Below are 14,686 nucleotides of genomic sequence, written 5' to 3'. Positions count from 1 at the left end.
CATTTTCATCTAACAGGCTGTTTAAATCTTTAAATTGTGTACAAGCAGTAAACACTGGATAGACAATACATATTTTCCAGCTACAATTTGATTAAATAACAGGGAAGAAAATGAAAAAGAAATAAAGACCTTAATGAGAGAGGGATTGAATTCTATTCGGATCAAGTTTTCTTTTCCAGACATTGAGTACATTAATTTAGACACCAGAAGTGAACCTGGTAGGCTTCTTGTATTAGCAGCAGCAAGAACAGTAACCCATAATCCAGGGGAAGCAGCGGTGTCAAGTTCATAGGAAGAGGCTGCTCTCAATGTGCAGATACCAGAGCCTTTACTTGCTCCCTATTCTACTGTCAAGGCAGTAAAAGCTTGAATGACCTACTGAGGCAATCATTTAGAAAAAAAAATGCCATACTGACCATGTCCTTGTTTTGGGTTTTTTTAAGGACAACGACTGAAAGTGTTTTCCATAGCTGCTGCTTGGACACCAGACACTCACTTGGGTATCGGATGTTCTGCTACATTAGGAATTAGGGTGGTCACACTAGAGGCATCGGAGCTAACAACAGCCTAACAACGAGCCCAAATGCACCACACAAATGGGATCACCTCTCTTAAGCAGAGCAGAGCCTCCTGCATCCTGTGAGAGCCCCAAAGGAGAGAAAGCTGTTGCCTGACTGTTTTCTGGGATTTCTCACCCAGCCATGACTACAGTGCTGAAGGCCAACCTAATCTATCCTTGTAAAGATAGCACAGCTACCAACACAATCATTTTATGACCTGCACTTAGATATATACCAATACTTAAATCACTTGTAGTCTGTTTTGATCGCAACCACATTACCAGTGTGTATTATGACAATCCTCTCCAAAAGCATAATAACCAAATGTCTTGACCTCCTGTTTTCAGAGTTCATGGAAGCGGTCTTGACCCGTTATACTTTCTGAATTGATAAATACAATCTGGCTAATACTTTTCAAATGGACAGCAATCAACCAAACTTGTGACTTTAAAAGCCATAGGTAGAAGATGACAACAAAATTTCCCTCAGAAAGGAACAAATTTAAAATGTCCCTAGGAAAATAATGTCCTTTTTTTTTTTTCTCAATGTTAAAACCAGTAAATAAAGTGACAAGCTTTTATCACATTGGTAGCCCTTGCATTCAACCTTAAGGCACAGATAATAGTTGAATACCCAGAAGGCTAGAGTACTTCCAGTCAGCTGTGGACACATGAGAAGACACAACAGGTCCCAGCCTAAATATCTGCTTTGCTTATTGTCATCTGGGGAAAAAAAAGGGGGGATCGTAAAACCTTCAAAAATAAACCCCAGGGACACCTGCCTTCTCTCAAGAATGAACACCAAAGAAATTTGATCCCGGTTTCAAATCACAGCAGTATGGCAAGCATTCAGGAAGATAAATTTGGCCAGATCTAACTGGAGTACATCTCTTTCTGACATATCAGAAAGCAGCAAGGACAGCAGCACTCCCTGCAGCAATGCTAAAAATCTTTGGCTACTTCTCACACTTTGAGGAGGTGACAAAACCTCTGCTGGAATCACATGGGATCTCTGCAGTAACAGGAAGGAAAAGGACTGTAGCACAGGGTGAATACTCCTTCCTCCTTTTATTCACTCTGCAACACACAGCAAAGAAGGAGCAGTTTTTTTGCCAAGAAAGCTGGACACAAGAAACAGGTCCATAAGCAAGTTTTGGCCACGGCATTGTCTGACAGAACAAGAGTTTAAATACATAAATTCTCTAAGTCACCACTTACAAACTGACCTTTATCTCTCCCTAAGTACTTAAGAAAAAAACCTGAACTTTCTGATGTTATTCCTAGCCAGGCTGATGTCTAAATGAGGCTTTGGGAGAAAGATCACAAAGTTTGTATCTTCCTTCATCTTTGCAGGTGTAAAAGGGATCCAGCAGCCAAGTCACCTGTGAGACATCTTTTTGACAGCTGGAGGGATCTTTGTTTATTCCCTGACTTTCCCTGGTGACAACAACTCTGCACTTCTTCCAGCAGCTGATCCAAAAGTGAGGTTAGTGCCAGCATTACACCAAAGCAGTATTTAATAGCTATCCTTAGCTAACACAACTAAAATGTATGAGCATCCTCCCACACTGCATCAATGCTTTTGCATCTCCTCTTCACATAATAAATACAGGAGACCAAAAATATTAAGATTTTTGCTGGGCCTTCTGTAAGAGATTTGGCACTGGTTCAGAGTGCTCAAGTAACTTACCAGGGCCTCAACTACCCATGATTCACTTTCATGATTTTTTCAAATGCTCAAAACATAGACAAAATTCAATAAAACTAGGTAAAATATGTTCCAGAAACCTTGATCTCCATTGAGTTTATTCATTAAAAGTAACTGGCCTCAACAAACAGTCCAGCCTCAGGAGTATTTTCTTCCCAATTATTCTTATTTCAAACTCAAAAGAATAATCTTTTCCAAAATGCAACCCAAAACCTCAACTCTGCAATTAACTGTAAGATTTCAAGTAATTCTGACAATCTTTCCTAGTGCACACAAACCCAGAGATGTAACCAGCTAAGAGAAAGGTTTTAGTTCTAAATCCATGCCTTGTTCAAGGGTGGTTTTTTTGGTGGGTAATGTAAAATTACATCACCTCTTTGGCACCACAAGAAATTAATGACCTCATTCTACTTCTCTGATAAAACCCTGGAGAGATCATGGAGTATACTGACTGTTGACTTCACAAAGTATCTGATACCCAGCTCACAAGGGGGCTACTCAGCAGTATCTAGCTCTTTTCTGGCCTACAGAGAAGAAAATCTCTGTACAATTATGAAAAGTCCCTGCAAAAGGGGAAAATAGCACAACAGATTTATTCTCTCTTCTTTTAACATACAGCCACTTGGGCTCCTACAGCTCATATAGCTCTGGGATCACTTGCCTACCAAGACAGAATAAGCTAACCCAACACAGGTACCCAAGAAGTCTATTCAACCTGATCTGAGCCAGGCCACCAACATGACAAATATAAAAAAGCTGCTGAAAACTCTTCTCTAGAAAAGCATGAAGGAAGTGTGCACACATCTACAGCAAAATTCCACAGACAGAACACCTGCAATAAAACTTAATAAAATGCCAAAGCTAGGCTTTGTCTTGCCTGTATTTGTGAAGCACTCAGAGTAGGAGCACATTAGCTAACAGAACAGGAAAATGCAGCACAAACCCAAGGTAGCAGCGACAAGACCAAGGACAGCAGATGTCACCAAGACTGGGTATATTCCAGTATTCAGAAGACCCCAACTTCTGCAACATGCATTTTTTGCTTCTCCACAAGAAAGCAAGAAGTCAGACATCAACAATATTGAACTGGTTAGCTGGTCAATTTTTGAATAATATCAGGCTGTTGTGGAAGGAGCCATAATGCATTTAACAGAATCTCTGAATAAAAAGGAAAAGTTACTACTGATAATACTGACTATTCCCAGCCTCCAGACACCCTGCTTTCATTATTCTGCTCAGGTAGTGAGGACACAGAGCCAGGTGCTGAAGCTTCATTTTTCCAGATCCCAGGCTGCCACATGCAGTCCCAGCTCTCACATTCACCTACAGGGAATGAAGTCGAGAAACAAAAATCACAGAGAGAGTGGCACTATGGGTGTCCCCAGCATGGAATGTCACACCAAAAGGATTCCTGGGATTGACTACATCCGAGGTCACATGGAATTGCCCTGGCAATGCTGCAAGATGGATGTTCATTTTCATAACCCTCCTTCTGCAATCCTGCTCAATGATTCTCACATAACATTCTCTACATTCTTCAAGTGACAGACATTTGCCAAAGACCTGAAACGCCCCGGTCCAACTTCTAACTCTCTCATGCCTTCACCAGTCATGCTGGCAAAGATCCACAACAGCAGCTCTAATGAGCCAGAAGAGCCCGAGCATCCAGAGGGGGGCAAGAAAAGAGCATTTTCTTCCCTTGAGGTGATCCCCTGTGAAGTGAAGGCAGTAGAGAAAGCAGTGGCAGCTAAGATGATAAAATGTCAGACTCTCGGCAGTACAAAATGGCAGCTGAACCCTGGCCAAGTGCCAAGCTGCTCAAACAGGGAGTTGAGTACACGGGGCCATAATTATGATTAGCATAATAAGAGAGTGGTACAACAGCTACCTAGTTACTCTGAAGGGTCATGGAGAAATCATAACAAAGCAGAGTTTTAAGGAGAGGCACAAAAGAAAACAATGACATAGCTGCTCGTGGGTTTTACCCGGAGGTTCCTCCATGCGTGAAGCGCGGCCCGGGAGAAAGCACAAAGACTGTTTAAGAGATCAGGCTCTCAATCAGGAGCAGCCGGCCGTGCCCGCGGAACTCAAACGGCTCCACAACAGATAAAAAGGATCATATGAAAAGTGTGACACTGAACACAAAGGACCTTACAAGAAAAATAGGCTGTTAGTGTAAATTTCAATAAAACCTGGGCTCAGTAGAGTCAATCAAGATTTTTTTCCTTTTTAACCAGAAAAGACTGTTTTCCCTTTCCCTCTGTCCTGGTTTGAGAATGAAGCAGAAGATATAAAAACGTGAGAAAATTCAATAAATAAAATCTGAACACTCAGATATTTGCAGTTTTTTCACTTTGAATGTCACGTAAACAATATTTAGAGATCCACTGCATCATGCAATCAGCCCAGCTGTCTGCATGAAATTAATCAGAGTTTTAATAAAAGTATTAAATACTGAGTCACAGACTTAAAATACACATGGATATGAAAATCTGTAGATTAACTATACTGTGTATGTCTGAAGGAACTCATAGAGCAGAAGTTTAAAATCTAAAGTTGTCTTGGCAGGTAGAAAGATCAGAGTTTTCACTGAAATCTGAATTCCACAGAAGACACTGAGAATCTGTATATAAAAAAAATCTCTTACTTAGCAGGCCTGATCTGGTCCTTCATGAACAGAAAGTTTACTGTTAACCCTATTTTCAGCTTCCTTTTCCTCTGTGCCGCTTCTGTTTCTCCTATTAATGTTTTCCATGACCAGACATCAAGAACCACTGAGTACACAAACCAAGCTTTTCCCAAGGCAAGGTCAACTTGTTACCATACAAGATGACCATATGCTGTACCTCAAGTGAAACACATCCAGACACTCCAAGTTAAATGTTAATATTGCCATTAGGCTTCTCCATTGCATTTGCTATTATATGATATCAGACAGAACATCAACCGAAGAGATGCTTTTTAGACTGAAGAGGCCAACAGTCATACTGGTAAAAACCCTACCCATCTCTCCCTTGCTTTCAAACATCATTTTTATTTGGTCTGAAATCCATAAAGTTATGGGTTTCTTCTACCTTTGGGGAGTGGGGGGAAAAAGCAGCCAACAAAACACAACCCTGTTTAACTACCTTCCTTCTAAGCACCTCTGTCTCCAGCGAGAGGAATGAAACCCACCTTCAGAACACAATAAACTTACGACTGCCTACCACAGGCGTCCCCATAAGGAACACCACATTCTTGTTCTCAGACAACAAAATATTCCTACTGTCATAAATCCTTCCTGACAGCAATATCTGACAAACAAATTCCTGACAAAATATCTGAACGTTTTTAAATTATGCTTTTCCTACCCTCATCACAGCTTTGCTATGCACACCAACAGACTTTGATAGACACTGGTGCGAGCTAAACTCACAGGCATACACCTAAGGCACACATCTTAATTCCAATTTGCAGTGCTCATTGCAAACCATCACAACACCTAATTGAAACCAATTTATTCCATGAAAGTTCATTAATCAGTAACACATTTCAGAACAAAAATTCAGAGAAGCACACACACACAGAGATTTTCCCAATCAGAGGACAGTCACTTATTAAAATTTTCATCTTCTTGTTAATTAAACCCTTATTTTATATAATTTTGGAACATCTATTTATTCCCAAGAACAGGTGTGTATTTCAAGCAACATACTCATGAAGAAAAAGGAGAATTAGCATCTCTCTTGCCTTGTAATTTTATCTAGGTGTCTACATACACAGTAGTGAGAGGAAAACAGACACACTACTATTAAATACTATCAAGGCTGAAGAAGCAAGAGAACACACTCCATTTGCCTTTCAAATGCAGATTGCAAAATGCTGACTTGTAGTAATTTGTAGCTCTGGATCTTGCTACTGTTCACTGGGAAATGCATTACAATCACAGAACAGGTCAAAAACAAGCAGAAAGAAAGATCTCTGCTTTTTAAACCTTGTACATTGACAGTCATGAAAAAAAATTCACAGCTGACTGTCCCATATTAAATATTCAACTGGTCGTAATGAAAGGAAAAAGCCTGGAGTTCTTGTGATCTCCAGCTCATCCATCCAGTAACTCAGCAAAAGAAATAACACAAACTAATCAATTATCAGACTGAAGTATTAAAACTAGCAAGCCTGACTAGCTCATTTAAACAAAAGTCACTTACAGAACTGGATGAACAATCAGCTCTGGACTATATGATTTGATTACTGTTGCTGCATCTTTGGTACAAAACACGTGGGATAAATCTGCACCCTAAAAAAGAAAATTTGCAAACAGTATTATCAAATTTATACTTAATAATAACAACTTTATCATTCCAAAGATTACTCAACTAATAATTCAACTGAATTCTTTCTTCTTGATAGTTTAAACAAATTTTATTATGTTTCTTCTATTTTGGTATAGACTAGTATGAAATGTTCTGTTCTTTTTATATCTAACTTCCAATATAATTTTTTTTCTGCTTCTCACTAACAGAATGAATGAAAACACAAATCTCAAATTTTTATTCACTTGAGAAATGTTTCTCATTTGTAGATGAGCAACGACTACAGTGTCTCATGTACAAAAGAACACAGATGAACATGAACAAAACTACTTAAGAAAGACAAATTACTACTGTAACATATTTGCAAAATATAGCTATGGTGATCCATGAATACATTTCTAGTCCTACCATTTTTACTCAATGAGCCAAATTCATACATGAAAAAGGCTGGCACAATTTCGGCAAAACACCCTATGTTAAATAAACATTAAAGCTGAAGAGTTGAGTCTCAAGCTTCTGCTACCAACTCAAAAAATCAGAATACACATGAAATTATGTAAGCAGTGACCAGACCAGTGATCTTGTATTGGTCATGCATGCTGAAATTTCCCAGTATCAAGGAAGTGTCTTCTCTGCTTTACTGCTACACATTGAACATTTCAAGCCACTTTGACTGTTTATGTGCAGGTGTAACAGTCTGAAATCAAGTGACTTCAGTAAGGAACCTCCTAGTATTGCCACTGGACTTGCACATAGTGGACAGAAAGCTGAGTGGCCTGGGGATCTTATAATAACATGGTTAAATATAATCACTTCAGTTTCAAATCTTTAAGGGTTTGCATCCTGAGAGAAGAAGTGGTTGGAAATATCTGGGATGGTTACCTACATATTGAGAGAAATCTTCAAAAAGAAAAACGTACACAATGAGCTGAAAGTACTGACACAGTATACATAGCTTCCTGAAAATCAGATGTATCATGTAAGCATGACTTGTTTACATTTAAACAACCACCCTGTATTTATGTAGTCTGTTTAGCCATTTAACATGCCAATAAGGAAGTTCATGCTTCTAGGAAAACAAAAAGCTTAGAAAATACTTCTGCTGAAGATTAGAATGCAAATAAAATGTGCTGTTAGAAATTACATGGAATTCCACCCACAATCTTTAAACTTACTTCATGTAAGAATTTTACATGGCTAAAGCTTTAAATTTCGAAAGAAAGTTATTTCATTCAACACAGTTAAATACCAGGTCCAGAAAAAATTTCTGAAGAACTCACTATAGCACAAAAAGATAACTCTAAACAATAATCTAAGGTTATTTTATTGTTCACTTTTGGAGAAAACATTCCATCAAGTCTTGAAATTTCCTATCCATATCCCTGAAATTGTCAAATTTTGGACGTATTTCTAACTTCACCTTACACAGAGAAAGGAAACGCAGTAAATGACACATTTACAAAGTATTTCTACAAATCCTGAACTAAGGATTTTCTTTGCTTAAGAGAAGACCTTCTAGAGCTCAAAGTTAATGTGCATTACAGAATGAAAGATATTTAAAAAATGACACCTAGCCAACAGAAATTATGAAAAGTTCATTTTGGACTTGTAAAGAGGAACACGTACCACTTTGAGAGCTGTAATTGCAGCAAAATATGGTGCTCCAGTGTATCTAAAATGAAATAAAATTTAGGTTAGGAACCACAGTAATGAGATTAGATAATGATCTTTCATAGAAATATTTGCACAGATCATGCCATAAAGCAGCAAAATTTTCTCAAGTAACAGAGGTAAAACTTCAGAGACAAACAAACAAGAGCCAAAAACTGTCTGCAAGCTAAATATGGGATCTGTGACCTGGATCAATCCCATCTGGCTTTAGATGCTTAACTAAAATGCCTAAACTGTGATTCCAGTTGTCCTAAATTCTCTTTATAAAGAATGAAGAGAGAGATATGAACACAATCACTCTCCAAAGGAGTTTACTTCAACCAAGAGGTAAGAACTTATGACCATCAGCTTCTAACTCCTGGCTATTTGACCCAGCTACAAGACAACACCTTTTTGCTCTTCATGGAATGCTTACTAACAGCAGATGTCCAACAGTAGAGATCTCTCTTACAGGAGAAAGATGTCACCTCTCTTTCAAAAGGGGAAAATGAAAAGAAGGAAGGTGTAGTGGCTCCTTCAAAGTACTGTGGCCAATATTGTTTCTAGGTCAGCACAGCATTTAACTGCTTTATGCAGTATAAATTTAATGATTTATGCAGTATCCCTGAAATAGGACATTTCCATTACTTCAGTACATAAAGCAAGGCATTGACAGAATCTACTAAACACCAATATTTATCAAAATAAAAAGCCCACAAGAAAACATAGCATAGGAAAATAAAGAGACACAGTTCCCAAGACGGCAAAAAATCAGATGCGCCACTATCTTACTCTACTTATTCTAAAACCTCTCCATGTTATGGGGAAAGACCAACACTGAAAGCAGAGAGCTTGGTGGTCAAAAAAGACAGAGAAGGTAGACACAAACAGCATTTTAAGTTCCCATAGCATTCAGTTTTGCAAAAAAAAATTTTGCAACACATCTGCAAGGTACCATGTTCTTTCCTAAGTATGCATGGTCATGATGATGGAGTACAAAAGCTCTCAGGAAAACTGGTTTAAGTGTAAGGTGAGTTTCAATGGCTTCTCCAAGCAGTTATGAAATCCTGATGCTTTATCAGAAGCAAAAATCAAATTTCTATTTAACTTACTCTCGACATCCTCCAACAATGCCTATACGACCATCTTGACCTTTATGCTTTTTCCCTGTTAGAGGAGGGATAACATTGCGCACCAGCTGAAAAATATTCTCCATATCCTTCAGAGTGTGTGTTCTGTGCAGTGAAAAAGACCTCTCTATAACTGAAAAGAAGAAAATAAGTGTTACTTCAAAGAATGTTCTTTCTTAAACTACTGCCAAGCATCTCTTTTAAGCACTCATGTACTAATAAAATCACACAAAGATACACAAAGTGACATCTAAAATCCAACTGCTTTGTCACTTAAAAGCCTTTAGAACGGTGAGTAACTAGGGAAGGTGATGATCATAAAAATGCATTCAGGGTCTGATGAAGAGAATATTCTGACTGTTCACAGTCCTAATTTAGGGCTCAGGTAGAGAAAGAAGCAACAACCCAGAATAGTTACGTGAACATTTTGTAACTAGAAATACCTTCTTAGTTCAGCCTGAAATCAGTTCCATAATTAAGCTCAACTGAAATAGGAACACTTAGTAAGGACTGAACACATCACAGAGCAAGCACAAAGCAACTGAGACCAAATTTTACATGTACACCCTACCTTATATTTCGCTTCCCCTTAAAGACTTGCACCTCTTAGCAGAATCAGGGCCTAGCTCACTGCTTTTTTATTTTGGTAGGCGGTTACAAAGCATAGTGAAAGTCTTTCTGCAAAACTCTAATCCAACGCACTAGATGCAAACATCACAAATATCACACAAAGATCATTTTAGCTATAATACATCTCCAGATCTCTGATGCAAAGCTACATGTCAAGCCACATACTAAAACAACCGCACACTCAGTAAGCTATGTCTCAAATGACTCTTTCGAAAGGCTACAAAAATTTAGAAGAAAAAATTACTTCAACAATTACAACTAGAAAGAATTGAAACATTTACCTAACACGGGAAGAACGGGAAGATCACTACTTCTATCAACAATGTGTTAACTACAAACTGCAACAAATACACTAAAAGAGCAACTTCTTAAAAGCTCCTTTTTTACCAGTAAAATTTTGCTCAGAAGAGTGGCTTATTCGAATGCTAATATCAGTGTCCTAGACCACAGCCATGCTTACTTTCTTTTTTACAGATCTTCTAAAAAGCTTTCAAGGAACTGCTACACATATATAACACAATTATGTAGAAAATAACTCCCATGCTACTCCTTATTTTCAGCTGCACACAACTCAATAACCCCAACCCACAACTCCAAAATATAGAGGAGGAAAAAAAATTCTTTTCCAGAAGTACTGGGCATAATAAAGGGGAAAAAAATTCCGTGTCCTATCAGCAAAATACAGGTTTTTTTTCTCTGTCTTTCACAGAATCTAAACCAGACATGCTAATCTTCAGAAATAGTATGCTTTAGTCTTCAATAATGATAAATACTCTTGGCTGATCTTTTGCTTTTGAATACAGGCATCCCAGTCTTACTGAGAAATAATAAAAAAGGGGAGTAAAAAAAGAAAGGAATGAAAATAAAAGAAAAAACCCACAACCTGTTTTGGATTACGGCCAAAATAGCATTGCAGTGACCCAAAGGAGAACAAAATCCTCATCTCCTCTGAAAATAGGGCAGATTATTTTCTTTAAATCACACTTCACACACTTGCTGGCTTTCAACCACAAAAGAATATTACGTAGCTTGGAACCCTTAAACTGCAGTGCTGCTAAGAAGGCCTTGTGTTTATTTGCTGCTGGTTCTTGTTCATGTGTGAATATAAAATGACTACATAATAAATGGAGAGAAAGCAGAGAATTATGCAAAAAGCCATTCTTAATTTAGCCCTACTCTACCTACAGAATCACTATGGCATATTCAGCTCTTAACAAATTAAATCTTAATTCCTTAAAAGATGTGTTGCCTGAAGCATGATGCTCACATTTTAGCATAAACACTTTTTTACACTCTTGCCAATTAGAAGATTAGAATCTCGAATTCCTCTTGCTACAGTTAAATAAATAAAACGCATTTTTGCATAGCACAATATGCCTGTACACCTATATGATGAAATCCAACAAGAAAAATTGAACCTCAGTTTGAGGTTGCTACCCATAATTAAGCTTTCCAGGAAAAAACTTTCAGAAGTAATGGTAAGGCCTTGTAGGTACCTTCACCCCAGTCTAGAACCTTAAATAATTTCCTATGGGATATTCTAAAGCACATCAGCTTTCCATAATTTTAAATTGAGAACATCTGAAACACTGTATCCATTCACATCCCATAAATTATCTGCAAAGGTCTGCTGCCACCAGGAAATCCTACACACCAACAACTATCCACTCAAGAAACACAACCAGATCTGCCAGCCTAAACCCTCAACAGGCCTAACCACCCAGTCTGCTACGCATTTTACAGGGAAAAAATAACACACAACTGCAAGGGCCTCTCAGGACTCAGGGAATGCCCCTTAGGATCTGGCATGCCAGATTATTATTCAACACTGATGCTGGCCAGCTCCTTTTTTTTTTCTCCCTCTTTTTGAGCTACACTTTTTTCCTTCCAAGCAGTGTGAAATTCAGAATTAGAACAGAATAAGACTTTTTGCATTTCCACGTGGCAGGCTACAATCACTAAGCCCCCCAGTCTGATTCTAGGTGCAGCACTGATGGAATATCCCCGATTTCCTCCTGCCGTTCAGTCTACCTCCAGGTACAAAGAGACCACGATAAAGATAAATGCCACAGGCACACAGATCCCAAGAAGTTTGTTAATGATTGCTACCATCAGCTTCTGGCCCACACATGAGGTACAGAAGGAAGAGTTTATGCATAAATACAAATTACTGAGATACTGCTTTGCCTTTTTCTTTAAAGTAAATTCAGATGCCCACAGAATTTACAGAGCTCATGTAGAAAAACAAAAAAAAAAAAGCAAATATTTTAATCTTCTATTACACCTATTACAATAATACAGTATTTAATTTATAAGTTCCAGAATTTTGTTGTAAAGAAATTTATTTTAAAGAAGCTAGACCTTAACATCTGACTTACTTCAGTCTAGGAAAAACTCCAATCTTTTCCCAGCCCTAAAAAAACACATGCACAGCCTTAACTTCATATACTGGGTTATGCTTGGTACCTTCAAGCAGAACAGCAGCAATATTTCTGCTACAGAGTAACTAATGCTTCCAGATTGCTTCCAGCCACTCTCCTACTTGCCTTTTACATATATAACTCCTCCTCACTTCACTGTACAGAGACATGAATGTGGAAAGAAGTTCCCAAGGTTTATAGGGTTCAAAAGGAATAATTTTGCTCATGAAAATTTGTTATAACTAATGTACCTGTATTAAATAATCAGTACAATGGTATGAATAATGATTTAATTTCATTCAACATCAGACAAACACCTTCACCACAGGATTAAATAATTCCAATTAGCTTTTATTTTCAAAAGCTGCTTACTACCATTGCTTTCACACAGAAGTTTTAAAAAGTACCCTAGTTTTTATCTATGCTGTAGAAGGAAGTACCTATCGGTGGAGAAAGTGTTGCTGTCATAGCATTATAATTAAAGTTATCCGCATATGAACGATGGTTCGCTCTCCGAGGTGGACTTGTTGGCATAGACTGTGACCTTTGTGATACCGTAGAAGAAATTCCAGCCAACATCTGTCCCAACATCTGTAACATCTGGAGTTCTCGAGCATGCTCAGCTTCCCGACGCTTGTCCTCAATTTTGAGCCTCTGCTCTTCGAATCTGTAAAATTTCTCATCTGTATCCATGCTCTGCTGCAGGAATTTTTCCATCATTTTATCCAATGTCATATTGGTATGGCGTTTTTTTGATCTTTTGGGCTGATTGATAGGTGGGGTAATGGTTGGAGCACTGACTTCTTTAAAGCCTAAAGTAAGGAAAGAATCTATTATTTTTCTGATGGAAAACAATTTTCTAAGAGGAAACAGCAAAAAAATCTCCCTACAAGATGTGACCTACCTAACGTCTCACAAAGCATTAGGTTACACTTTCTCAATGTGAACTGTATTTATGTGAGATAAATAGTATTTCTTTCAGAATACCAAAGCAAACCCACGAACTTCTACCAAGTTGCAAGGGTAATACAAAAATCACAGAGCAATTTTGTAATTGTTGTAGTGCTAAACTTCAACAATAGGAGTCTTTTTCATCTGCTAAAAAGGTTTAAGTGAAGGTTATTAAATAGTATAGCCTCATTTGTCTATTGCAGATAATCACATTAACCTAAATTGAGTTTCAGTCTGTTGGCATTCTAGATTTGCATTTCAAAAGAACATTAGTGTAAACAACTCTTTGATGGGGTTTAAATGTAAAAAGAAGGTTGCTTAAACGTCAACCAGTCGGCTGATGCTTAAGTGATGTCAACTTCTGAAGACAGGTTCATGTTTGTATTAAAAACCCTGTATTGTATTTCATTGAAAACAAACAAGCAACATTTCCCCAGCACCTCCACAACACAAATGTGTATTGTGGGTAAAGAACGCGCAGGGAAAGGACAGGCTCAAAGTGCTGTTTCTGTCCACAAGCCCGGTAAAGTTAGAAAGTTCCTGAATTAACCCGTACAATTTATTATGTGAAAGCTCTCCCCTAGCTTTCTGGCCCAGCTGCAACAATAAGGAGATTTTTCAGGTATTATCGTCATCATCGTTTTAATACCGATTAGCAAACTGCACTCAGTCTGCAGGGAACGGGAAAACACTCCAGCGAGAAGGATGCTTATTTTCTTGTTCAATGCTACCTGACACTTTTGTCTCGATAATCTCTGCGCTAGTTTTCCATGGGCTTCCCATGGACAAATACCGATAAAAACTCACTAGGGTCCCTGTCTGCACTATCTCCCCTCCCCGGTATGCAGCATTTCCAGCACCGGCAGCAGCCCGCTCCCCAGTTCACAGGGACGCGCAAGGTGCAAGAGTGGGGGGAAGCACGGGCGGGTTTCGGAGCGCGAAGGACGGGGCAGGAGGCAGCAGCATAAGGCAAAAGCCACTTAGAAGCGCGCTAGCTGCGGAGAAGCGCCGGCAGCCGGGCTGCGAGAGCCCGCGGGGTGAGGGGAGGACAGCCGGCGCCGGGAGCCCGCAGGCTACTCACCGTCACCCGGCGGCACGGGGATGGCGAAGGGCGGGCACTCCACCTTGATGGGGTGGTCGGCGTAGGAAGAGCACTCGCCGGAATCCTCGGTGAAGTTGTCCCGGGGGGACTCCGGCCCGGCGTCCTCGTCCAGCTCGGCGTCCGGCTCGCGGCTGTTGTGCGGCGTGCCCGGCGCGGCGAGCGGCCCCGCGGGCGGCTGGGCGCCGTCGGGCGGCGGGGCCAGCGGCTCGGGGGGGGCGGCGGGGCCCCCCCCGGCCCTGTG

At 39.4% G+C, this 14,686-nt stretch overlaps 1 protein-coding gene across 4 annotated transcripts in view; it reads right to left on the bottom strand.

Moving 5' to 3' along the window:
- Nucleotides 1–14,686, bottom strand: part of NAXD (NAD(P)HX dehydratase) — a 49,296-nt gene that overhangs the window by 32,838 nt on the left and 1,772 nt on the right. For 3 of the 4 annotated variants that reach the window (XM_041418138.1, XM_041418137.1, XM_041418139.1), the window contains exons 2-4: nucleotides 9,325–9,475; nucleotides 8,189–8,234; nucleotides 6,458–6,546 (exon numbers count right to left, since the gene is read on the bottom strand). In XM_041418138.1, coding sequence (XP_041274072.1) covers nucleotides 6,458–6,546; nucleotides 8,189–8,234; nucleotides 9,325–9,475 — 286 coding nt within the window. Of the gene's footprint in view, nucleotides 1–6,457; nucleotides 6,547–8,188; nucleotides 8,235–9,324; nucleotides 9,476–12,832; nucleotides 13,205–14,424; nucleotides 14,649–14,686 lie in introns of all 4 variants that reach the window. The other variant, XM_041418136.1, reaches the window with a different exon arrangement.

The sequence above is a fragment of the Onychostruthus taczanowskii genome, unplaced genomic scaffold, assembly GCF_017590055.1.
Source record: "Onychostruthus taczanowskii isolate IOZ18803 unplaced genomic scaffold, ASM1759005v1 scaffold58, whole genome shotgun sequence".
Classification (NCBI taxonomy): domain Eukaryota; kingdom Metazoa; phylum Chordata; class Aves; order Passeriformes; family Passeridae; genus Onychostruthus; species Onychostruthus taczanowskii.
This window is presented reverse-complemented; position numbering and strand designations above follow the sequence as displayed.